A 25,650-nucleotide genomic window follows, 5' to 3' on the forward strand; every position below is an offset into this window, starting at 1 on the left:
GAACTGCTTGGCTTGCCGATCAGGTCTGGCCTCAGGCTGCAGGCTTATGGAAAAGGAAATGAATGGCACACATGCCCACAGCATTAGGGCTCTCCTGGTTCTGCTGTTGGCGAAGCCATCGGCATCACCCTGGTGCGCACGTGCTCAGCTTTCAGACTGATCTGCTGTTCCCTTTGCCTGAACATGGGTCTAGAGAATGGAGATGAGGGAGTTTTATAACATTCTCTAGAAAGGAAAATTACTCCATTTTCATTTTCCTTGAAGACTATTTTTAGCTGTTTTTAAAAATGTGTTATGACACAAACAAGACTATGGTATGTAGGAACCATGAGGTAATTTCCCTATTGTTAGATCATTACAACTGTATTGTGTTTGATTATGGACTCTGCAACTGAAAACCTAGGAACTTTGAAGGGTGTTTTTCCCTTAAAGCTTTCTTTTTTTAAGGTAAAGTGTACTGGATTTTTAAACTTGTTATAAAAGCAATACACGCTTAATATGGAAGACCTAGGCCAAAAGGAGAAAAGGACAGTCACCTGCAGCAACCACTGATATTTTGGTGTATTTCCTTCTCTTTGTTGTCTTGCGCACAGGGTTTTTTCCCTTTGTTGTAGACACTCACAATGAGCATACTATATGTAAACATTTGTATTCTTTTCTTTTTCACTTAACATTTGAATGTAAGTTTTTTCCTCGTTGCTTCAGATTCTGGAAACAGTTTAATGTCTATATAATATTCCATTAGCTGGATTTCAGAGTGTATCTCGCCGTTGCTCACATGTTGGATTTTTAGGTTGCTTTGGGGGTGTCTGAATAGCCACAAAGATGAACAAAGGGTGAGAGAGCTCACATACCACATCCTTTGTGCAGCTGGCCTTGTTCACCTCTAGCCTGGGGTTCTCTCTGCTTGAAACACTGAGCTCGCTTCTCTCACGTGGCACACTGTAGTGAGGAACAGTGCCGCACCTTCCTCAACTTGCTTACACACTCCTCGTGGGCAGAGTCTGTGTCAGGTCTGTCTCTGCAGCCCAGACAGTATAATGCTTTGTACAGAGCAAATTCTCCATAAGTACTTGTTGAATGAATGAAGGAATATTGAATGACCAAAAAAATCTTATCTTGCAAAAGATTTCTACGTTAAGAGGCAGTTAGACCTAAAAACTGGTTTCCACACAGGAAGAAATATTCTGCAAATCATGGTTATTAAATATCTTATTTCTGCTGAGGGCAGAATGAGAAGAAATAGGTGTAAGCTGAAGCCTTGAAGATTTCAGTTACCTTTACGGAAGCATAGAATGTCTTTTTAAAAACGGAACCTCGACTATTTTTGATAGTGTAGGTAGGATTCTGGCCTGTGGATGGAAAACATGAACATTGCCAGCATTTTTTGAGCCCCAGAAGTTTACATTCTGTCCTTAACTTGCTTTTTTATCATGTGCTCATGTAATGTATTTGTATCCAAAGGCAGGAGATGCCGCATGTTTCTACGATATCAAGTTGGGTAGGAGGCGGGTAGAGCACCACGATCACGCTGTTGTGAGCGGAAGATTGGCTGGAGAAAATATGACTGGAGCTGCTAAGCCGTACTGGCATCAATCAATGTTCTGGTAATAGATTTGTGCCTTGAGGACTCAACTGGTTAGAACACAAAATTAATGGAACCAGAGTTATGTCATGTGGTTTCCTTGTGGGTCAGTTAGCTTCATACACAGTGGGGAAAATTCCATCTCGTATCCATGCATTCTACTCCCAAGCCACCTTCTGGTGAAAGGGTTCCAGTTGGCACAAGTTAGACGAAATGAATGAATGGAGATGGCATCAGTACTTCTGCTGAAATAGTGCAGAGCTCCAGCTACGGTAGGTAGTACACAGCTATGCTCTTAGACGCGGGGGGCAGTATATTTTACTTGCTCTTTGCTGCTAACTCTAATGAGCCCAACCTACTGAGAAAAGAGGCAGACCACTCATATGTAACCCTTAAGGCCAGCAATGCAGAGTCAAACATATATAGGCAGCTCTCTGGAGAGCGAAAAGTTAGCAATGGAAATTCCTGAGTACTGGAGCTGGGCCCATTTGGCCTGCTGTCATCTTGTTGATTTGAAAGATGGGGTACATAAAAAACTTCAAGATTCCAGAAGCCTGTAAGCAGCTTCTGTTGGGGAAATTCTCAGCTGATGGGAGTACACTTTAGGACGATCACACACTGTTTCATGAGTGGGCAGCAAAAAACATAATAGACGGGTTTCAGGGTCAACACATGTAAGATAATGCAGTAAGGAAAAAAGTAGTTCATAGCTCTACAATTATCAGTCAGGTCCCAGAAACAGAATCCAAGAAGTCATTGTAGACTGTTCTCTGAAGACACCAGTCCAATGAGCTTCTGTGGCCAAGAAGATAACAAAATGTAGAGCACCAGAAACAAAACAGCTCAAGTAGCTTAGATGATTACAAAACCATGGTGTGCCTGTGCCACAAGTATTCTGTGAAGTTCCTAGCATATTAGGAACAGCATGATGATAACAGGAAAAGTTTCCAAGAAGAACAATTTAAATAAAATGATCAAGTGGATGATGGTGCCTCTTTATAGAAAGCATTTCAGCCTTGAGAAATGAAGGCTAAGAGGAAATATTGTCAGTTAATAAAAACCACAAAATATCTCAGATTCTGAATTCCATAAACATGGAGCACTCTTTCAAGTTTTTTTCATCTTCAAATTTAAATTTATTAAGACATTCAGCTGTGTCTATCAGGCTACATCCAAATTTGCTACTAAAAATAAAATAAAGTCACATCTCACATTAGGAATACAGAGTCTGAAAAAAACTTTTTGAGCCAAGCCTATTATATAAATAAATGACTAGTTTCTTTTCATATCAAAATTCCCATAAAAAGTACATTTCCCCCTCCCCAGTTCTACCTGTAGCCATGATGAATGTAAAAATTTAAATATGACACATCCTTGTCAAAGAAAAGGTACAAAGTCTATTAACAGCTTTAAAAAAATGACATTTGCAGAGTGTGATCATAGTTATGTACTCATTCCCAAAGTGCAAATATTGCCATAATTTAACACTGTTTTGATTCAGTTGCAAGAATTAAATATTATACAGGATTGAACAGTACACTTAGGGCCTTTATCAGTGCCCTAAAGCCCTTCCCACTTTGATCTCCTACACTAACGTGGACTCCAAAGTGCTCGCCAGAGTTTTAGTTTACTTCACACAGCCAATACAGTATACAATGTATTAACAAAAGCTTCATATACAGCAAAATATTGAAGACTCCATCATAAAGTTCAAGGGTCTCAGATTACATGAATGCACCCACAAGGCCCAAGTGCCCACCCACCCCCCTCCCTCAAAGTGCTTACAAAGTATGAGCATGCTTCAATCTTTTAATACAATCAGTGCTTTTACATCTTTGATTTCATTTCAGTGCTGTACAAATAATCACCTGACTGAGTTCCAATTAACTGAGGGAGAAGGAGGTGGAGAAAAGGCTGGTCACTACTCATACTTTGTAACAAGAATAATCCTGTGCCACAGAAACTGAAGTGTCGGTCCCACCTCTGCCTGCTTCCTCCCATGCCGGCCTCATGCTCCTTATCCTCAAATCTGATTTTATTTATCCCTTACAAATCAGGGGCAGTTTCTGAAGCTGCTGAGGTTGAATAAAGTTTTTAAAAGGCAGTTTTAGAACGAGATAAAGGAAGGTAGTGAATAAGTCAACGTGGGGAACCCATCACTCCCCACATGTGGTCGGGGGTAAACACATGATTCAGTTTTGGACAGTGTAGATCACTGTATGGACACATGATATGTATAGTGGCTTGTTAAGTTAAAAGCTGTTTGGGATAATCATGCTTTCTCATGATTGTCCCCACGTGCCTTAGCAGGCGACAAATCAGTTTGGCGTTTCTCTGGCTGTCACACATACCAGGTTCTGTGGTTGGCATGAAAGTGCAGTGTCCTGGAGAAAATGCACTGCTGTGTCATTCTTCACAACACCTCTGACAGAACACCTGCTTCTCTTTCCTTCTGTAGGAGTGATTTGGGCCCTGATGTTGGGTATGAAGCTATTGGTCTCGTTGACAGTAGTTTGCCCACAGTTGGTGTTTTTGCAAAAGCTACTGCACAAGACAACCCGAAATCTGCCACAGAGCAGTCAGGTAAGGAAGCCCAAGCACTTCTCTTGGAAGAGTGTTGAGAAGCCGTGGTCCAGATCCTCCTGAACAAGGGTCTCCTGTATTGGCTGGAGGGAACTGTCAGTGAAAGCCTCTCTTCATGTCATGCTTTAAAATAAACCAAACCCAAAGTCCTCGTTCTTTAGTGGTCTGAGAGCTGGTGAAATCAGGGATCCTGGTCAAAGCATAGACTTGAGATACTGTGGGTGTCCATCCTAGGCTCTGGGCGGCGGCCAGCTCAGTAACTCTGTAGTCAGGTTTGTTTTGAGGGACTAGGAGGATCTGCATGATGAAGAAAACCTGAACGTTTTCAATGGTATTTTTTTCTTCCTGCTAATCCCAAGAATTAGGCCTAAGAATGTTAGTTCAGGACCTGCTACCCTCCTCGGGCCCTGGGCACTGAAGAACTGGGCTGAGTGGCTCTTGAGCTGCCTCCAATTCCATGTGTCAGATCTTAATGCTAAGTTTTCTTTAAACGGGAGGCACCTCTCTCAGAATGAACTTCTCTCCCACATACATCTCTTTCATTAACTCCTAGGCCTCCTCTCTCTCCCTTCGTGACCTTGGCTGAAGTTATTTAACCTCTGTGTCCTCTTGTTAGAGGCGTTCCAAGGACAAGTTGCTCTTTAAGAGGGAGAAAGCAGACATGATGTGGATATGAGGTCCTTTTCCTGTGTAAGCTAAGTGGATTCCATAAATGCACGCCTTGATTCTGACCTCTCCTGGGAGTGGATTCAGGAGAGGGACCCAGGGACTTAGAAATTCCAGGGCACAAGTCCATCCACTGAGCAGTATTACATGAAGTCCGGTTGTTCTCAGAGGACAACGTGCCCTCTCTCATGCTGCCACCACCACCTCGCCCAGGAGGAAACACTTGCACTATGGTTTTTCCACATGGAAGTGCCTTCTCCTGATTCAGCCAGTGTCTCTCTCGGAGTGCCGTCCAAAAGAACATTCTGCTGTGATGGCAGTGTTCTGCCTCTGCTCTGTCCGATACATTAGCCACTAGTCACATGGCTCTTTAGCACTTGAAATGTGGCTAGTGCAAATGAGGAACTGAATTTTACATTTAATTTAATTTAATTAAAATAAACTTTAATTTTGAATTAATTTTAATTAGGATAGCTGTATGTGGCTAGTGGCTATTGTACTGACCATGTAGCTCTAAAATGTTCCTCAGAGGACAAGAGCAAGTCATCTGTAGTTTGAAAAAAGATACCAGGAAATATCCATACTGTAAATTTAAAATGCGATAGGAAGTTTTGGGTCAGACTGACCCGGTGCCCAGGAGCTGGCAAGGAAGAACTTTTGTTGGCTTTGTCGATGGAGAAGGCCAGTGTTTACTGAGGTGGCATAGAAAAACAAGTCATCTAGAAGCAGCTTGAAGCAGGTGTCGAAAGATACTTTGCCTTCTAGAATTTCCAAGCTCATAATAACTGACTTTGTTTTGTTTTGACTTTGCTTGTTTCTTTTGGGGGTTGGCCACAGGGACTGGTATCCGATCAGAGAGTGAGACAGAGTCCGAAGCCTCAGAAATCACTCTTCCTCCCAGCAACCCTGCAGTTCCCCAGGCCCCCACTCAAGGGGAGGACTACGGCAAAGGTGTCATCTTCTACCTCAGGGACAAAGTGGTGGTGGGGATCGTGCTGTGGAACATCTTCAACCGAATGCCGATAGCAAGGAAGGTAGGTGCCTGGCAGAGCTCTAAGAAGGAGATGGGAAGTGTGGGCCGGAAACCCTCCTGTGACTTCATCGGGTGCCCTGCCATGCATTGTCCACCCAGGTCAGACTGTGCCCGAGCAGAACAAAGGTCTAGCCTTGGCTCAGGACTGTTTCTTTTCTACTCCGGACTTGGCTGGGTGGCCTGGCCGTTGGCACATGCTCACTTGGCCTGGGTAGAAAGCCGTTCCCACACGTCCCTCCCAGTGTGAAGTGGGGACTGGCCCAGGCTGCCCTGTCATAAAGTGTGGCCCAAATGCACACGGAGTGAGTTATACTGATTGTTACCATCTCCCTTAGATCATTAAGGACGGTGAGCAACATGAAGATCTCAATGAAGTAGCCAAACTCTTCAACATTCATGAAGACTGAGGCCTCCGTGGAATAGGCAGGCACTTCACTGTCCCTGACAGCAACTTGGATGGGTAAAGGAGCATTTTTTATTCAGCAGACGTCCTCTGGATGTATGAGTGTGAATGATCAAGTCCTTTGTGAATATTTCAACCATGTAGGCAATTCTTAACGTTCACATCACTAAATAAAACCTGCTTCTTCTAAATTAATTTCTGTTCTCTTTGAAAGGGAGCGAGTGGGTGAAGGGAGGAAAGCTCTGCATATTAGAGAGCAAGCCAGTTGGAGCTCCTACCAAGTGCATGATCTTCCTCAGCCTTGCTTTCCCTGCTTCACTCGAAACTTTTTTTGGTTCCCTGAACTTCTCCCTCGCCCCTCCAGACCTTTCTGTATTGGCCTGTTGTTGCCCTTGCCCATAGCACTTGATGCCTCTCCCCTCCTCTGGGGAAGGTCCTGGTCTCTATGAAGACTTTCCCGACCTTTCCAAGCCTGTTCCTTGTTTCCGTGTCTCCCTGCTGCTCTGCAGCTTCCTGGAAGCCGGAACTCTGGCTTTACTGTCTTGCTTAGGGCTCGCTCTCCAGAGCTTAGCACAGGGTCTGGCTCATAGTTGGTACTTAGTAAATCGTTGAATGAGTGAACACATAAACCTGTGGACTAGACTCTGCTCTACCTGGAACAACTCCTGTATGTACCCTCTGGCCCCAAACTGAGTTGGTCGTGGGAGGGGAGGGCAGAAAAGACATTTATTGCAAACAGAAACAAAGGATCAAAGACCTGGTGCTTCATGGCTAAACCTGGAGCCTGACTCTTTGAGAGATCATGGTCTGTCTCTCAACTCCTTTGCCCACTGTCCCCAGACTAGAAATCTGTCCTCTCCTAACCCCTTTCATCTCAAATAGGCTTATAGGCATGCCTCACTTTATAGATGATTTCCTGGGAATAGAAGCCGGTTTCATAAATCAACTCACTTTTTGAATTTCAGATTACTTATCTTTTAAAAATCAAATCTTATTTCAATTAAGAGGAAATTTTTCCTACTTTCAAGTGTCCATTATGAATCTTTTTGTAAAGAGAAAATTATTACCAGGCTGGATTTTGTTTTCAATCTTGAGTTTGTTTAAAGGGAGTTGCAGCTACAATGAAATCTCTTCTGAACACTAGAACAGGACAGATGTCCACTTTAAGAACTAGCTGCACCAGAACAGGTTCTTACTAAATGTATACAGGTTTAGTGAAATAGGATCTGATGCCTGGCATATCTCAATCTTTAGGTAGAAAGCTCATCTAGTAGCATGTGAAATGGGACTTATACAGTAATACACCACAAGATCCTGAAGCGTTTCACAAATTTCTAAAAAGATCAAATTATGACTCACCTTGTTATGTGCAATTTAGTCTAATTCTTTGACGGCTGTCATTCTGTATGGAATGTTGTTAATAATTCAGTGAATTAAAATGAAATGATCTCTTCATCTAATCAGTATTCATTGAGTGCTTACTATGAGCCAGGTAGATGGCAGAATAGGAAGATGGAGAAAACATGGCCACTTCTTCTAAGGAGCTCCTGGTGCCAGTGAGGAAAGGAGACATGTGAGCGCAGAAGTATGATACAGTCGGATATTTCCATAGGAAGACACACAAAGCACTGCGGATACACCAAGAATGGAGATTAACCAGCGCGCCCATCCTTAGTCGACCACTTCTGAAAGCATCACTCGGTCCATGTCCCTCCACCTCACCCCCTGTTGAAGAACGTACATGGACTCGCTGTCAACAGCCACATCAAGTCCAAAGCCTTCCATAGTGTTCCTGACCTCAACCCCCTGTGCCCTGTGGGCCTCCTTTCCTGTGATGTCACATGCATGTGTGCATCTGCACATACACATGTGGTTTATTGCCACCTATAAACTTGTTTGTGCTCTTCACATCTAGAACACCATCGCTATTCCCTTCTACAGATCCAAATCCTGCTCATCTTTCAAGGCCCGAATGAAATCCCACCGTGGTGACGTGGTACCAGTTGGACTAGTGCCTGAGCATGATTTCACCTCTGAACTCCAATTACACTTAATGCCTTTGAACTTGATTGTTCTTTAAGTAATTCTCTGCATTATTAGTGTTTGCTCCCTAAGTTAATTGTAAGCTCTCCCAGATCAGAGGCTTTTTTCCTCAGGATGGGGCAACGTGCCCCTCCCCTCAAAACCCTAGCAAAGTGCTGACCAAGTCCGTGGTTGCTTGGTGGGGCGATGCTTACTGTAGAAATGAGCCTCTGCCTTGCAGCCTCTGTTCTCTCTCATCCAGGTTATCAGACCCCCATCACTTCCCTCACAGCCGCGACTTGCCACTTAACCCAGGATGCATTTAATCTGTCTGGGTCCCCAAGGATCACAAGGAACAATTTCTAACTGTTCAGATGAGCAGTGCCAGCTGAGCTTTGGCCCTCGATAGCCGGCCTGTGATTCGGCCACAGCACAGTGCAGGGCTAGTAACGCCCTGCAAAGCTGGGGCTCTGCCAAAATATCCAGCATTTGGAGCCCACCCATTTGACTTCAACTTCGCTTTTCTTTGCCATTTTACAACCGATACCTGATGGCACCTCGGTACCATGCCATGACGGTACTGGCCCCTAGCCATTGGTAAGGCATGGCAAGAGACGTCCTCATACTTTGGCTAGAGAGATGGACCTGAGGGAAGGAAGTGTGTTTGATTGGAAAGGGGTCAGAGTAAGCCTCTTAGTGGAGGATGAGGTCAACATATGTGACTTTGTTGTTCTAATCAACAGAGCCTGTTTCGGAGACAAGAGGCTTAAAGCAGAAAGGGATGGGGGTGGGGAACCCACAGTGACCTACTGCAGGCTGCTTCCTTGAAGGAAAACCAGCAGCTTCTCTAGAGACCCGTTTGTACAAAAGAACCCTCCCCTCCCTTCCACCACTACCCCTTCCCTTTCCCGCTCCTCTCAAGCTTGGCTGCCGCAGTATCCCCTCTGTCCTTCCCTGACTCCACCTAAAGCTGGCCACCCTTGCCGCCCTAGCAGTTGTTGGGACTCGATCCCAGTGCCTTGCTCTCTGGTCAGAAGGAAAGTCCTGCTGGGCCTGGAGGTGAAAGAAGACTGCTTCTGGCCTCTTTCCCATCTTATCAGGGAATTTCTGGTGGCACAGACACACGTACACAAAACCACACACAGAGACACACAGCTCAGGCCAGTGATGACGTTCCCCTGCCTGGCTGGTTCTACAGATGGGTGTGACTGGGTCAGAGTACAGGGAGGGTCTGAGTATTTAAATACTGGACTGCCAAGCCCTGGTTGGAAAACAGGGATCATCTCAAAATGAACATTTTGAGAAAGAGAAACATAGCCCCTGACATCTGGAAGCTGGCTGGGACTGTCAGCAAGGCCTTGGTGTTGCTAAAAACTGGCTTAGTACTCCCCACTAGGCTTGGGTGTTGCGTTGAACAGAAACAGATTCACAACACATTAGCCTCATACAAGGCCATCCTGACCATGGTGGATAGAGTCAAAAACAAGACCACTCCATAATCACGTGTGAACACAGGCAAAAATATGAACAGTGCCCAAACCACAGAGATGAGCAAACCCCACCCCCCATCGTGGCTAATCCAAGTGACTGCAGCTTCCTGGCCAATTACAGATGGAGCCTCATTCTAGTCTGCCCTCCTACTGGATACCATTTATTTAATGAGACACTTAGTCGTCGAATTATCCCTGCTTCCTGACAGCACCCAGTCCAGAGCAAAGCCTGGCTTCCTTAAACCCTTCCCCAGATCACCTAGCCTGGCCCAAATCCTATAATGAGTCCTTCCCAGCACTTCTCCATGGTGTGCATTTGCCTTCGCTGCAGTGAGCAATAAACCCGACTTGTCCAGGCACAGAGTGCCCTGGTGGTCTTTGGCTGATGGGCACTGACAGTTTGGAGACAAAGAGCCAAAATACCTTCCAGAGGCCCGCCACCAGGCAGAGACCCCTTTGAGTTTTGCCTAGGCTTGTACTTTCTTGAAGACCTTACCAAGTCCCAGTGGAGCCTCCAAGGTCTGTGTCTGAGTTGGAGACGCACAGGAGTCCCATTTGGTGTCTGGACAGAGGTGACTGGCTTCCCAGGCCGGGTCCCGACTGTGATGTCTTGATATTTGCAGCACAACACAGAGGTGCTTCTGGAGGAGCACCCAACACGGCTGTTGAATTTATAAATACATACACACGTTCATAAATGGTTTTATTGGCCAGCTAGCAAATATACTGTGCAACCACCGTATGCCATGGGCCGATCGGCCCTGGTGATAAGAAGATGAGTAATATTACAGGCCCTGCCCTCGATGGCTTTTTAACCTAGTGGTGACACAGACAGGTCAACAGGAACTACCAGCGCAACAGAAGTGCAGGGAGTACGATGTGTGAGCTCAACTGGAACTTTGGTACTCCTCAGGTTGGTTGCTTTACTGTTACGCTTCAGCCTTGTCCAGGCTTTTCCCTCACTGACCAAACCATGGTCCTTCCTCCATTCTTTGGTTGCACATTCTCTGTCATCACTAAGAACAGAACATGAATATGTTTACTTAACTGCACATGTGTAATACGCTGAGACCAGAGAATGCAGCTGATAGTCTCCTTGTCCAAAGAGATCAGTAGCCCCTCTCGCTTCCTCTTCACTTTTCCTTAGCGCCTTTATCTCCCCTCCTTCCTCTGCTCCTTGTTTCTCTTCTCCCATGGCTGCTTCTTCAGATTCCAGGAAGTGCTCCCTGCCCGCGTTTCTTCCTCTCGAAGCTGTGGAGCACAGCGGAAAGAGTGCTCTTCGGGATTTGAGTCTCAGCCCGGCCATCCATTCCTGGATGACCCAGAGCAGTTACCTTCCTAGATCTCGGCAGCCTTATCTGACAGCGACAGACTAGATCATCCCTCCGCCCTCAGCTCTAACCTCCTGTGTATGGAAAAGTCTCCCGGGTGCTTGCAAGGACTTTCTTCATTTCTCCACGGACTCAGTTGTCTTTCATCTCTAAGGTCTAAAGCAGATGCTAGTGGGACCCAAAGACCATAACAACCGTCTCCCCACATTGCCTCTGCTGTCATTTTGGCTCAACTAGATTTACAGGTCCTTTTTGATTGTTTGTTTTAGTTTGAGGTTTAGGAGTCTTTGACCTAGCAAGTTATATCTAGACCTAGGCCCCTAGAAATTTCTCCTTGCCTGATTTGCTCTCCATGGAGAGTCTGACAGCCTCAAAACTGGGCTCCATGGAAGGTGGCATCCTTTAGTCCCTAAAAAAGACTGGCCTCAAGCCTGGAATTTCCCCAGCAAGGCTTTATGGTGAGACTATTCTCAGCCATGATCCTAGCACATACATTCCTACCCAACTGTTCAGTGTCTCCCAAGCCCCAACAAACACACCCTGCAGAGCTGGCTGGTATACAGCCACCATAACCCAGGCAGCTTTCAACTTGATGCTGAGATAATTAGCTCAGAAAAAGCTCCCTCATTCCATATAAGCCTCAAGTTCTGAGACTAGCCTGATACCTGCTTTGCTCTTAGTCCATGGCCATTTCCACACAGGCCATGGCCTTGGCAGAGCCCTGCCCCCAAGTGCAGAGACAAGTGAGCCAGGAAGCTTGCAAGCTTCACCTCCCAGCTCTTACTATAGAGATGAAGGCAACTGCATACAGGGTGGAAGAGGATGCTTAAGAATCATTGTTCCTCCAGAGGGAAAGGGGAGCTTTAGGTGTTTCAGAGGCCAGTAGAGCCCCTCCAGCTTGAAGCCTTCCATAGCCCGAGCCTGAGACCTTCAGCCACCTTTACTGAGACCAATATCCCAAGCAACCTGAGTGGAATTTTGGTCTCCCACTCCCGTGGGAATCCTCAAACTAATGGCACAGTGTAGGGGCCAGAGTGGCGGTGAAAACAGGGAACCTGTGGCTTCAAAGTCACCCCCACCTCAACCTGGCCTGGACCAGTACCAAATTCTAGGAGGAAGGCCACAGTGACCTCTTCAGCGACTTACCAGTTGGACTTTTAGTAGGAGTCGAGGGCAGCTCAAGGCTCAGAGCACTCCACATTTGTCCCCTTGGTGGCGCCAGCCCTTGTCCTGGCCTGCTCATTGGAAAAGGAGGCTCCCAAAGATCTCAGCTTCTAAGTGAACTCCCGGGCCAGTCCTCAAGTCCCGAGGAGGAGGACGGAAGGAGGTTCCCAGACGCCATCCCCTCCACAGGCACTCACTGTGCGAGGTGGAGACTTGCCAAAGGATACCTCAATGGGGGTTTTACACAAAGTCGCAAACATACAGTTCCCTCCCGGGCATACCCCGTGCGCTCCAGAACAGCGCGGCGTGGTGGGGCCGGGACCGGCCGCCGAGGTCTCCAGGGGGACTCCCGCCCACCCCTCCCCTCCCAGCTGCCCCGCCAGGTCCTTCCCCGGGAGTCCGAAGCCACTCCTACCCACCTGCTGGGGCTCGAGGAAGTGGGGGCAGGAAAGAAGGGATTGAGGGGAAGTTTCGAGGGGTGTGCCGGAGACGGGGAGGATTCTCATGAGTCAGCAGATCGGGCTCAGTGTGGCTTCACCGCTTCCCGAGAAGAGGCGCTCGCGGCAGGAGGCCGCTCCGCGTGCAGCAGCAGGAGTAGAAGGTCGGAGAGCCGGGCGGGGCACTGGACGGGGCGCGGGACCCGGGCGGGGCCAGGAGGCCGCTGGCGAGCGTGGACCGCTCGTAGCCGCGGAGTCGACCTCTCCCCATCTCCTCCGCCCTCTCTGTAGCCAGTTCCCGCCTCGGCCCGAGATGCGGCGCTGCGCGCGTTCGGCCTGCAGGTGGCGCTGCAGAGGCGCCCTGGGCTCGCTGCTGGGGGTCGGGAGGGGAAACTCAGCACCCGCGGGGATCCCGCCCATGCAGGGCGCGCGCGCCCAGCAAGGGGGCGGCGAGAGGAAGGCAGGAGGGGCCGCCACAATCCCCACTGCCGCCCGGACCCGGCGCTTCCACTCGAGTGGCGGCAGAGTCCCCAGAGCCGACCTGCTGCGCTAGCGTCCAGAAGTGGGGCTGCCTGGTGAGCGCTTCTTCAGGGTCCCTCGGGCCACCTCCCGGGCCCTCGCAGAGCTCGGGGCGGCTCACCTCCAACTAAAGGATTGCGGTTCAGGGTCAACGTTTCCTCTCCGGGGATGGCGCCCTCGACCCGCGGGCAGTAGAATGGAAACTTTGAGTCGCGTCTCGGGCATTAGGGGTGGGTTTCCCTGAACAGCCACTCTCCAGCCTGGCTCCCTTGAGACCAAAACTGCATCTCCTGCCCAGGGATAGACTGTGGCCTGGGTTGGAGCGCGGTCTGGGACCAGAGTTTGGACTAGATGAGGGGTAGGGACTCAGCCTTGGGCGATGGTTAGGGATTTCGTGCTTGTCGATCGAGCAGCTATGTGAGAAAAAAAAAAAAGCGAAGAGGCCCATTTAGGGCTCAAACTTGCAACCTTGGTCTCGGTTGATAGAGCTTTGTGCCCTGCCTCGGTGCAGGCCCTGAGCTCCAGAAGTCATGATGCAGCTGACCTTCCCGTGTTGGTTCATGGTTATGTGGTGGCTGTTTATAGTTAACATATTGAGAATATCAGGGCACAAAAATAACCTGTGGTCAGACACCTTTAAGCTGAAAAAAAAAGTGGCGGGGGCTCCAGTCTCACCCTTTCCAGAGTCTCCAGTGTCTGGTTATTCCCCTGATACAACTTTACATATAAATACATAGGTAGAGTGTGTCACCCTTATCTGTGCCAAGATATAAAAGCTTTGCCCTGTACTAGTGTTCTGGATACCTCTTCTCTGTCAGTCAGTCCAGCTCCCCTGCTTGCAGGATGCCCAGAGCCATCTGAGAAAGTTATCTAAGGATTTTCCATAAAGAAGAGGAAAGGGGAAAAAAAAACCCAAAGGATCCTAAACGTTCCCAGGTTTCCCTGTGTGCCAGGAGAAATACCGTCTGTCTCCCGCCCAGACCTCAGAGCCCGGGCCTCCTTCCTACAGGGCGGTGCCCAGCTGTTCCTGGAAACCCCCTCCTTTCTACTAACCCCCTCCTCAAGGTGTCTCCTCCCAGAGCACAACCTAGGCAAAGAATCCTATTGTCAAAGCTTGATGTCCCTTGTGCCCTCCTTCTGTCCCCAACCTGACCCGCCACAGTCCTCAGCCTGCCCCCTCCCTTGATGCTCACATGCTGGCTTCTCCTCCCAGAGCTGGACCTCTCCCTCCAGCCTGGCCCTGCGCTCCACTAGGTGACTGGGAGAGGATCTGATATACTAATTTGTGTTAATGTGATAATGGGCGCTAATGGGGTCACGTGCTAACCATGGGCCAATTTCTAGACCAGCCTCATTGCTTCAACCCCAAGTCGAGGCTGCAGGGATGGGAATTTCAGGCTGACTAATCTCCATAGCTGGCTGGAGGAGGCGGGGGAGTGGGAGGAACCTAAGCCCCGGGACGATCCCAGGGTGCTGGTGCCTTAGAGCTGCTGCCTCGGTTTCAGTTTCATCCTTGGCTGACACTTTCCTCCGACGAGTGGAATTGCTTTGGTTTCCCTCCAACCCCCTCCACTCCGCAGCTGCCCCCCCACTTAGACCGCTAGCTTCCCTCAGCTAGCCCTTCACTTCGTGAGGGGAGAGATGGGAAGATAATTTGGCAGCGATGTGGAAAAAAAAATGTACACGTAGACACCCTGTGAGGCACAGGCTCACATACCACACCGCCTTGCAGACACACACATGCACACGCCCTCCACAAACACACGCGCACGCATGGGGGGACTTGACACTCGCATCCAAGAGTCGAGCCCATGTGCGTGCATGTGTGTGTGCAGACACACACACACACACCCCAGCCACGGTTACACTCTCACTCACATCTGAGGGACCCACACGGACTCACACATAGGCAGGCAAGGTCCTCCAGAGACCCATCCCACACACAGATCCACACACACTCACACACTCTCACACACAAACCAGCGGCAGCAGCCCAGTTGGAAGGCTTCCTCAAAAGAGGGCTGGAAAGTTTGTTTGCTGCCAGCAAAGGGGCCTAGACATTCCGTGAAATGACTCATACTGCACCTTTATAGATGTTAAATGTTGTGTTTTTCTGGATTCAACAACAACAACAACAACTCCCCTCGACCCCCGTGGTGGGGGCAGGGTGGGGAAACTGGGGAGCGCCTGCTCTCCTGCTGGGCCTCTGTCTAGCATGGCTCAGGCCTGTCCTCGCGTCCCTGTGGGATGGGGCAATCCTGCAAGAGCAGAATCCTCTGCCTCCCGGTGCAAATCTCACCCCTGAACCGCCCTCCGGTAGGATGTGAAGTGAGTGCAACTGGGAGCTAAGACCCCTTCACAGCGTCTCCCAATTACCGCGCGTCCTCCCCAGTCCCGAGGGCCTGGAGTCAGGCCCAGAGGCCTACCATGGTGTTCCAGTCTGAGTCCTTCCTTTTCTCTCCTTTCCATTCAAGAGCCCCTCCTCGGCTCTCCTGGGTCTGTCCTTACCTCCCCCTCCCTGCACAACTCCAGGGGGTGCCATTCACCATATAGAATGTGTAGCACTCCGTGCAATGTGACTGGAGCCCCCTCTGCTCTCCTGAGCCTCCTCTCCATCTGAGGAGGGAATGCCCAGCTCGATGGCTGCTTGTGTCCCTGTCCTCTAGCACACTCAGGGGCCACAGAAATCACTTGGTGCTCTCCTCCAACAAGGCCTCCTTGTGTTGGCATCCCTCTGTACCCCAATACTGACTCCTGCCCCCAGCAACAGCTCCTTGGGCCAAGGCCTCCTTAAGTCCCCTTGATTTCCTGCAGCCTTGAGGGGAGGCACCTTTGGAGTGTCATTTGAAATCTCCACAGGGCTGTGGGGCCCAGTGAGCCTGCCCCTCCACACAAGATGGGTGATGGGCCAGCCGATCTCAGAGGTTGAGGGGTTAACTTTGGCTCCACTGGACAGTGGCCCCCAAACTCAAGATGCTGTGCTGCCTCTGATAGGTGCCCCAGAGCAGGCGCCTGCCCTCGGCCCTGGTCCAAGGGAATCTTCCAGGCTAAGCCTTGGCCCCAAGATAGAAGCTAGGGACCAGTGGGATCAGAGACTCCAGAGGGCTTGCCCTCATTTACTGAACACTGCCTAAAGCCAATTCTTCCTTATTTTTTGCAAATGAACCTCAGGATTGGGTCCCTCTCCCTATGCCAACCCCCTACATCAACCCAGAGGGCATTGAATCTGTTTCCCAAACACAAGGCCTGCTCCCCTGGCTGTGCGTGCAATGGGGACAGCACCTCCCAGCAGCCGCTGAGCCCAGGGTGGACATGCAGAGCACTGACTCCGGGCACCTCCTATATCTGGCCGTCATTTCCCTCCAGGCAGGCTGCACAGGCCAGGACAGCCCCTCCAAGAAGTGAAACCCAGTGCTCCTCTGAAGTTTTGTAGGGGCTCTCAGGATGCCAGGGCCTGTCCCAGTAAAGGCCTGGAGGAGAAATGTAAAACTCTCCATTTTAATGAGAGCAGGGTGGCCGGGGGGAACCAAATGGCTTTCCAAGAGCCCCAGCCAAGGAAGGTGGTTTGCCAGATGAAAGTCATGATCTGAGAAGTTGCTCCCAACTACATCCTCCCACTGGCATGCCTGTGCTTTGGCCTGGGCACCCTACTCCCCGTTACCCCCCCAATATGGGCCAGACAACAGATGTCTCCCAGGAAGGTATAACCTATCCCAAGGAATCCTTCTATTTTTCAGCTACTCAACAATCTTTTTAGAACAAAAACTCCTTATGATGCCCAGCCACAATCTGGGACTTAGAGATTTTTGTCCGTCCTTTGGAGCTACCTAAGGCCTCCTCATGTCAAGCCAACAGAGGCCAATCTGGAGTTACTGAACGTATCAACAGAGGAATGGTTGCCAGCTGTATAGAAAGGATTAGAGGGGACTTAGCTTTATGGGGGGTGGGAGATTCCTTTTAAACCATAACTTTTCTCCTGGCTTGTGCATATGCTTCTCATTCTGAAAGTCTGACTGATAGGCAACTCTTCTAGCATGTGTCTGTGGTGGAAAGTAAGGGCCATGACCACAGAAGCTGTGGCACTGTGGTGTTTTCTTCTGGTCACAGGTTTGAACAGAATTTGTTGAAGCTAAGGGGTTAAGGGAGGAAGGAAGCAAACAGCCACTTGGCCTCCGGAGAACCTGGAGTGATTTGCAGAACATAGGCTATCAGGCACTGCTTAAGAGAGAGGACAAAGAGGGTCTGAGAAAGTGGCCAAGGTGGAAAGGCAAGTAGAGCACAGAAGCAGGGAGATAGCCCTCCACAGGCTGTGGGCAGCCAGGAGGCTCCCAGAAGGACCCTGGCTCTGAGGACTGAGGGGACCAAGTTGGGGTTGGATAGCAGCGGGGGAAACAGGTCTGGAAGGAGAGAGGCCAAGAGTGTGCACTGGATGGCACAGGCTGGGCATCCATGGGCAACTGGAGAAGGGGAATTCCTGCCAAGTCAGGGAGTGAGCCATTGGCAGAGACATCGTGGCTGTCGTCAGGAGTGGTGATCTCAGCAGGCTGGCCCCACCTGGCTGGGGCTCACCCAACGGGTAAGTGAAAGAGCGGGCAGCCAGCTGGGGGAAGGGCTGGGGAGCAGCAAGGTCATCAGGAAGGGCAGCCCAGCTGACCTGGAGCAATGGAGTCAGGAAGGTCGTTCAGGTGGCCTACAGCTCCCTAAGGCGAGGTCAGCACCAGATTTTCATCAAGGGGGTGGGGTTTGCTGTCGCTGCAACTCCCAGGTCATGGGGCTGTGGTTAAGTTCCCAGTGGTGGGGGATGGTGGGAACTTATGGGATTCCCACAGGCCATGGGTTCCAGGTCACTGGCAGGCATTAGGGTCTGTAACCGTGATCTGGTCTGCACATTGTCACCCTCTCTCCCTGCCCTTCCCAAGAGGGAGACCTCTCCTCTGGTAATTCCATGCCTTGAGGATTCAATGTTAGTTTAAACCACAACTCATAGGAGGCATCCACCATTAGTCCTCAGTAGTTTCGGGCCCTGGCAGACTTTTTCCCGAGAGCCGGGTTGAGAAAAACGATCTAAGACAGAGATGATGCTGAAGGCAGCTAACATTTAGTGAGGTCTCACTAAGCACGAGGCAACGCCAGAGACGCAGGCTGTATCATTCACGCCTCACGACAGCCTTGAGAGGTAGATTCTTATAATCCCCAATTTAAAAATAAGGAGAGTGAAGCTCTGAGAGTTTAAGTGACTCGCCCAAAGGCACACAGCGGGTAAACAGTGCAGCCGCAATAGGAACCCAGGTCTGTCTGATGTTAGAGACCACTGAACTCTTAGCAAAATGGGAGTGTGTGTGTGTGTGTGTGTGCGTGTGTGTGCGTGTGTCTGAGAGAGAAAGAGAGGGAGAGGGAGGGAGGGAGAGAAAATCAAGGTAAAGGGGGCTTAGGGATGGCTGAGACCTACCACAATTTTGAGAGGGGAGCCTCATGGGCTAGAGGACAACAGAAAATCGTGTGTCTTCAGAATCCGGAGTCCCCCGGGGAAAGTGTGCCCACTTACAAGATAAAAAAGTGGAAATCTACCCTTGGCTCTTATTTCAGGGACTCAACTTTAGGTAGCCAAGAGGTTTCAAGGTGCCCTCATGCCCCAGTCCAGCGTCTAGGTCTTTCCCTGGAAACCAGTAATCTGCAGCTGCCTTCACGGGCTATTATCCACCACCACTCCTGCTCCCTAGTCCTGTGCCAGGGAGTAGACTTTCCCAAGGCTGGGGAAAGACAGATGCGGGTGGCTGAGCAGGTCGCTGAACCTCAGGCCCTTGGGCCGCCCCCACCCCTCAGAGAGCCCTCCTCCCCTGGGGCCCCTTCCGCTTTACTGCTTTCTGCCAAGGAGGTGGCAGGGCTGAGGCCTGGCTGGGCCCCTCCCCCAGACCATGTGGAGCCATAAGTGGCAATTCCCAGCCAACTCCTTCCTAGAGCCTCCTAGCTTTAGGACCAGGTTGTGGGGAGGGGGGCAAGGAGAGCTGGTGTGGATGCTGAGGCAGGTCTGAGGAGAGGGTAAGGGGGAAGTAGAATGAGAGACTGGGGTTCAAGTGGAGACCCCAAGCACAGCTGGCTTTGGACAGGAGGAGGACATAAGCTTTTCCCCAGCACCCCAACCCTGGCTACCTTTGCACCTGCTGCACCAACCCGTCTCCCCCCAACCCTTCCCCTGATTCACACTCTCCTGGCCTCCTCCACCAGGAGCGCTAGGCTCGACTTCCCTCAGAAATCCCCCAGACTGTCCATTCACGCCAAGTGCACGACGCATTTGGCCCCGAATTCCGCGATGTTTGGCATATCGTTCCCGAATTGTGTACTCTGGGCATCTCCTGGCCTCGCCCACCCGCTTGGCCCGCCTTCACGCCAGGTCCGCCACACAGCAGGCGCTCCATAATCATCTGGAGCACAGGGCCGGGGCCAAAGGCGTCAAGCGAGTGGAGTGCGCAGGCCGGACATAGCCCTCCAGATTCCCCCGGGGAATGGAGTGGCTTTCTCTGTGAGGCATTGTGTGGAGGCTTCCCGCTGGGAGCTGCGGTGGCCCCGGGACGCGCCGCGTGGGAGCTGAGCGCGGGGCGCCGGGCGCGCGACCTGGGCCCTGGAGTGGGGGGCGGGCTCTCGTGGTCCCTCGGGGGTGAGCGAGCCGGGAGGGGAAGGAGAGGCCGCGCGGGCCCCTGGCACGGCTCCCCCTGCCGTGCTGGCGACCGCGGCGGGCCGGGGGTGGAGGGGCGCTGTTTCCACCAAGACGCCTCGTTCCTCCCTCGCGCCCTCCCCCACCCCGCCCGCTCGTGGTCCCTCCCGTCGGTCCCTCCCTCCGGCTCTTCCCTCCCTCCCGCCCTGCCTCCTTCGCGCCCGCCCCAGCCGCCGCCTGCGGGGACGTGTGTGTCTCTAGTGCAATTTCCCCTTTCGCTCGGTTGTCTCAGTGCAGGTCTCCGCCGGCTCGCGCCCCCTCCCCGGGCGCCCCCGCCGCCCCCCCCCTCGGCCTGGCCCTCCCTGGCGTCTACTCGACTCCCCCCGCCCCCCGGGGTCGTTTTATCAGGGGCGCCGCCGGCTCACCTGGTATTTGCATCTCGCCCTCCAACTTGCCATTGGCGGCGCGACGTGTGGGAGAGCCCTGCGCCTCGCCCGCCCGGACCAGCCTGCCCCGGCGCCGAGGTGAGTCACGGGCGCGGGGCCGCGGGGGCAGGCGGGCAGGGAGGAGAGAGGAGGGAGGGAGGGAGGGAGCGAGGGGGACGGTGGCCCCGGCGGCCGCGGGAACCGACCGAGCGCCGTGCTCAACTTCCACTTCTCCTTTCGCCGGCGCCGCGGTCCCGGCGCCACTTACCCGGCCCGGCTTCCGAGGGGAGAAGGCGGGCTGGCCGGGCTGGGGACCTGCGTCTGGGCCCTCGGAGCGGGGAGGGGACCACGGCGACCGACCCCGGCCCGGCGACCGAGCCCGCTCGGCCTCAGGTACGTCGATGGCGCCGGTTCTCCGAGCCTTCGGGGACCTGGAAAAGTTTGCCTGAGGGCGGGATCGGGGACGCCGCGGCCCCGGGGCGTAGGAGCTGGGGGCCCAGGGAAGGGTGGGAGAGCCGCAGCGTGTTGCGTCCCGCCCTTGCCTCGCCTCACCGCGTGTGCGTTAGGGAACCGGGACTCCTGATCCTAGGTTAGAAGCGGAATCGATTTTCCGAGTGAGGTTGGGGGCTGGTTTGCCCGCACCCCGGCGCCCGGGGTCCATGACAAGGCGGATCGTGACAGACGGCCCCCAAAAGCTCGGTGCCTGAGGGCAGGAGGTCGGGCCTCACTGTGGCGGGGCTGCTAGATTGATCTGGCTGGCGGCCTCTAGGGCTTCTGGGACCAGGCGCCTTAGGGTAACACACGGTCTCATACACACACACTCTCTCTGTCTCTCTGTATCTCTCTCTCTCTCTCCTACACACACACACCTATGACTTAGATAATTGGATCGCCAAAACAGAGACCTCTTGGCAGGGGCCGGAGTTTCCGTGGGAGCCAGACGCCAGCCTTCCCGCTCCCGCTTTCCCGCTTTCCCGGGTTCTCCCGCCTCTCTGTTCCCTCCTTTGCTGCCGGCACCGGGGCCGAGCAGCCGCACAGCTCGAGGTCCCCGGCCGACAGCGCCTTGCTTTGGGAGACTGCTGAGGCAGCGGCTTTATGAATTTCTGGTCCCTCCATCGTACCCTAACTCTGCCGCCCTTTCCTCACGGCTATACGCCAGGACACCACCTTCCTGACCAGAGTCACCTCTTGACCCCTTGGCTCCATGCCTCAGCCAGGTTCTCCCTGGCGCCTCCACCCCACCCCCCACCACACCCCAGCTACGGGATTTGATGGCCATTTGATTCCTGCCCCTCATCCCTCTGCCCGAGATAGAGGCCTGTCTGGTCCTGCAGCTTCTTCTGGTTAATGTTTGACAATTCATTGTGGCTAATCATTTTAATTAGCTCTTAAAGTGAGGAGGAACAGTTAACCTTGGACTTCTCGATTTTGGCCTGGTGGGGCCTCATATGGGAGGAGTGCTGGGGAGGTAGGAGCGGAAGTGAGGTCACCACCCCAGGGCCTGAGCCACCGCTGCTCGGCCCCAACAGCTGGTGGGCACGCCCATCAGGGACTCACCCCCTGCGAGCTGACCCCTGGCCTGAGTGCCAGGTTGGAGGGGGTGGTGAAGGGATCAGATCTAGCTTTCCCCCTTGGGGAGACAGGACACTTAAGGCACTGAAAATGCCCGGGGTCACATTTGCCCAGCAAGAATGCAAATTCCTCCTCGAATTTAGTTACACAGGGTCTTACTGGTTATAAGGCAGATTCTCAACCATTAATTCAGTGGCCCCACAGCAGTAACAGCCTAACGGGGAGCTATCTTGAGTTAAGTGAAGGACTTGACTATCCTGGAGGACTTCTTATTCTGGCCAGTGGGCCAGTGTGGGGAAGAGGCTGCCTTGCATGTGGTTGTCTCTAGGGCTGGGTTCAAAGCCTGGGATGTGTGTGGCGTTGGGCGAGGGGGGGGGCGTTGAGCAGGCTCCACGTTGCCACCCTCACCCAGCCTCTAGCTGTGAGCCGAAGGAGTGGCTTGTTTGCAACTATGTCTGGCATTCCTCCTACTGCTGCACTGTTTGCTCGGTGGTTGCTCAGGAACTGGCGCCCACCCCTGGACGAGCTGGAGGCCTGAAATCAACCCTCCCCCTGCGTGGTGTTAAGTGGTGGTACAGTGGCTTCTGTCTCTTCTGTCCTATCTTGGGTCTAAAAGTCAGGGTGCTGTGGTCTGTCATTCATGGGCCCCATTGGTAGGATGTCCAAAATTTCCCAGCCTGCAAAATTCAGGGCCTCCCTGAGAGGCCCAGCCAGACACAGGCTGAGGGGATTGCTTTCCCAGGGAAATCCCTGTGCCGAAGCTTGGCCTTCGTCCTTGCTAACCCCACCCCTCACCCCTCAACTTTTTCATTTCCCTTCCAATCCCTAGAGCCAGACTGTCTAGGTCTAAATCCCAGCTCTATTATTTACTAGCTGTGTGAACCCAGTCAGTTGTATGCCTCAGTTTCCTCATCTGTCAAATGAGACCTACCTCATAATGTTATGCTAAGGATCAAATACATCAATGCAAATAAGTTCTTTATTAGGGCAGTACGTGGCACATAGTAAGCACAAGCTAGCCTTATGATATTGCCTAATACAGTGCCTGCAACTCAGATTCAACTCAGCAAACATTTGCTGAGAACCAGTCCCAGTACCAGGCATCAGGAAGGGGCAGTGAGGAAAACACAGAGGTGAAGAAGACACTGCTCAGCTTCTGGGATTCTGTGTACCTTTTGATGTGGGTCAGGGCAGGGGATGTGGGAGGGGGCCAGAGAGGGTGGCTAGGTCATCCATATAAATAACCATAATTCAAAGCCAGTGCGGGGAGCCAGGTACCCCAGACTTGGAGGCTTCTGCTTGTGTAGAGACCCTGGCTGGGCTCTGGTTAGGACACTGGCCCTGGACAGAGGCCTGCCTTGGGATTTGGGTGAATGAGAGGGACAGGGAGACCAGGTTCCCATTTGGGCTGCAGGTGGCAAGCATGCAGTGGTGTGATTTGTTGAGGTCCAGGGCAGGATGGCATTACTTAGGGCCGTCCTTGACACCCCTCTAGCCCCCCTGAGGTGGCAGGGCCCCTGTACCTCCCGGAGGTCCTTGGGCAGCCTTCTCCCCTCAGGCTTGGGCCCGACCCCAACCTGGGCTTGGTTATCTCTCCAGGATTTCTAAGCTGCGAAGAGGTTTCTGGCTTCACCGCCAATTTATTCTCTTTGCGGTTCTCAGACTGAAAACTAGTTCTGCAGGGGAGGAAGGAAACTCATCCAGGTACCCAGAATCCCATGGGCGCTTTCCTAGGGGTCAGGGGCTTTTCTTATCAACACCAACCTGCCTGCAAATCTCTGGCCGCTGAGTCTTGCGTGGCCTGTAATAGCGGCCACGCAGCTAAAGCCCTATAGCTAGGACCCCAGCACTGGTTGCCAAGGAACTGCTGGTCGAGGTGCTTATGAGGGTTCTGACCTCACAGGAGCCGCCGAGTTTCAATTCAACAGACATTTATTAACACCTACTGTGTGCCCAACCTGTGCTAGGCGCTGTAGGGGAGACCAGCGAAGGGGGGTGGTGGGGTGAGGAGAGATCACTAAGACACTGAAACAATCAGAAGCGAGGACAAACAGCCAGGCCAGCAGCTGGTTAGGTGCTAATTGTGCTCCTTGGAGCAGGGGCCAGGGCTCTGAGGTCAGCAGCAGCTGGAGGAGGGAGGGAAGGCTTTGTGAGGGCCGAGGCTCTGAGCTAGACCTTGAAGGGGGCAGCGCGGGGGAGATTGGGCTCAGCAGAAAGGGGAGAAAAGATGCCTTTCTCTCTCTTCCCTGGCCACAGACTGACCTTCGAAGCCTCGATAATTGTGTGGCAAATGCATGTCACATAAAAGACCAGGTCAGCCAGTGTGGGTGGCTCAGGGCAAGCCCCGATCTCCACTCTGGGAGATACAAAGTGGATGGCCCAGACGGGGAGCAGGGAGCCCGACATGTGGATTGATAAGACACAAAGGGTGGCCAGGCTCCCTGCCTCCCATGCGGAGGGGATTTCATTTTGAACTCCTCCGCCACCTCCCCCAACCCCAGGCCCTGGAGGGGAGAGAGGAGAGAAGAGAGGCAGAGGGAGCAAAGGGACTGGAAAACTGCCCCACCACAGGTGTTGATGGCAGGCGTGGGCTTGTTGGGTCCCATTTTTCCCCAGGGTCCAGGGATTTCTCTGAATCTTTTCCACAAGAGGTTCAGGTGGAGGATGGAGATTTTCATTTTCAAAATCAGCTGGGAACTGAAGAGTCTAGAGAGTCCCACACGTTTCTGTTCAGACCCCCCTGGGCAAGGACAAGGACTAGCCATACATTTGTTCTGCGACTTTTTGCATCTCCTGTGGCTGGCCATAGAGGGGGACCTGCCCTTGTAGGATTTAATTGGATAAAAACACCTGGACACACACATATCCCCCATGCATCAGTTTTCCTCTCTCACTCCCTCTTGCCCTGCTCCCTCCCCAGCATGTTTCAAAACTGCAGGGACACACCGGAGTGCCCTGACTTCTTGGCTGGGAAATTGTGTCCTAAAGTGAGTTTACTGGCAAAGAGACCCCTGCCTGCTCCCAGGGTGATGTGGAGGGTCATGCAGGGGAGGAGGGGCCAGTTCATGCAGGAGGGTCGGCCAGGGAAAGTGCCAGAACATTTCTTAGCCAGACCAACAAGAAGCAAGAGGTTAAACAGCTTGCTCAGATTGAGAAAGTTTTGCCCTAAGTTCCCACCTTCTTGATGGACCATTTTCTTGTCCCAGGGCTGGCACTTACTCCTTCTCATGTCACCTACCCTTCTTCTTCCAGGCTAACCCAGTATTCTTCCTGAGAAGAGAAGCATATTGTCAGAGGGGGAAGAGCACAGGCTCTCTGCGTTCATATCTCAGGCCTAGCACTTCCTGGCTGTGTGACTCTGGGCTACTCACGTAACCACTCTGAGCCTCAGTGCCCACCTCCCCAGGTTGGAGTACAGATTACATGAGATAATGCCTGTAAAGCAAACAGCATGGTGCCTGGCACATGGTAACCACCCGCTAAGTGTCAGCCGGTAGTATTCTGTGGCTATTACTGTCATCCTTGTTGTTGTTATCGTTTCCTCTTCCCACACCCTTGACTTTGCCAGTCTCCAGGGACCAACTGCTTCTCTGGCAGTGCTGGGAGGGCACACCATGCCCATTCATAAAACCAAGAAGGAGACTTCCCAGATCTTTCCTTTCTGATAACTTTTTGTTAACTCTGCCGTCACACAGGATAAGGAGGGGATGTGGAAGGGGTGTGTGTGTGTGTGTGTGTTTATGTTCGTGTGGATAGTAACGTCTTTCT

At 52.0% G+C, this 25,650-nt stretch overlaps 2 protein-coding genes and 1 long non-coding RNA gene across 8 annotated transcripts in view; 2 read left to right on the forward strand and 1 right to left on the reverse strand.

Annotated features, from left to right (window-relative positions):
- AIFM1 (apoptosis inducing factor mitochondria associated 1) overlaps positions 1-6,461 on the forward strand; it is a 28,095-nt gene extending 21,634 nt beyond the window's left edge. For both annotated transcript variants that reach the window (XM_031446579.2, XM_010991564.3), the window contains exons 13-16: positions 1,465-1,607; positions 4,044-4,168; positions 5,672-5,868; positions 6,203-6,461. In XM_031446579.2, coding sequence (XP_031302439.1) covers positions 1,465-1,607; positions 4,044-4,168; positions 5,672-5,868; positions 6,203-6,274 — 537 coding nt within the window. In that variant the 3' untranslated portion in view covers positions 6,275-6,461. The remainder of the gene's footprint in view (positions 1-1,464; positions 1,608-4,043; positions 4,169-5,671; positions 5,869-6,202) is intronic.
- LOC105098817 (uncharacterized) lies at positions 4,168-16,976 on the reverse strand. Of its 3 annotated transcripts, none has more exons than XR_010379332.1 (5): positions 12,260-12,650; positions 10,831-11,033; positions 10,279-10,444; positions 7,630-7,898; positions 4,168-4,465 (listed from the first exon to the last, which is right to left on the reverse strand). It is a non-coding gene; the product is annotated as an uncharacterized LOC105098817 (long non-coding RNA). The 3 variants fall into 3 exon arrangements; XR_010379331.1 differs by lacking the exon at positions 4,168-4,465 and adding an exon at positions 12,697-16,976 and having other exon boundaries at positions 5,713-7,898; positions 12,260-12,348; XR_010379330.1 differs by lacking the exon at positions 4,168-4,465 and having other exon boundaries at positions 5,713-7,898; positions 12,260-12,647.
- ELF4 (E74 like ETS transcription factor 4) overlaps positions 12,834-25,650 on the forward strand; it is a 46,211-nt gene continuing 33,394 nt past the window's right edge. Inside the window, exon 1 of one of the 3 annotated variants that reach the window (XM_064482727.1) lies at positions 12,834-12,878. The gene's annotated coding sequence lies outside the window, so the exon portion shown is untranslated. Of the gene's footprint in view, positions 12,879-20,233; positions 20,410-20,549; positions 20,704-25,650 lie in introns of those variants that run through there. The other 2 variants (XM_031446576.2, XM_031446577.2) reach the window with 2 other exon arrangements.

This window comes from Camelus dromedarius, chromosome X, assembly GCF_036321535.1.
Source record: "Camelus dromedarius isolate mCamDro1 chromosome X, mCamDro1.pat, whole genome shotgun sequence".
Lineage (NCBI taxonomy): Eukaryota > Metazoa > Chordata > Mammalia > Artiodactyla > Camelidae > Camelus > Camelus dromedarius.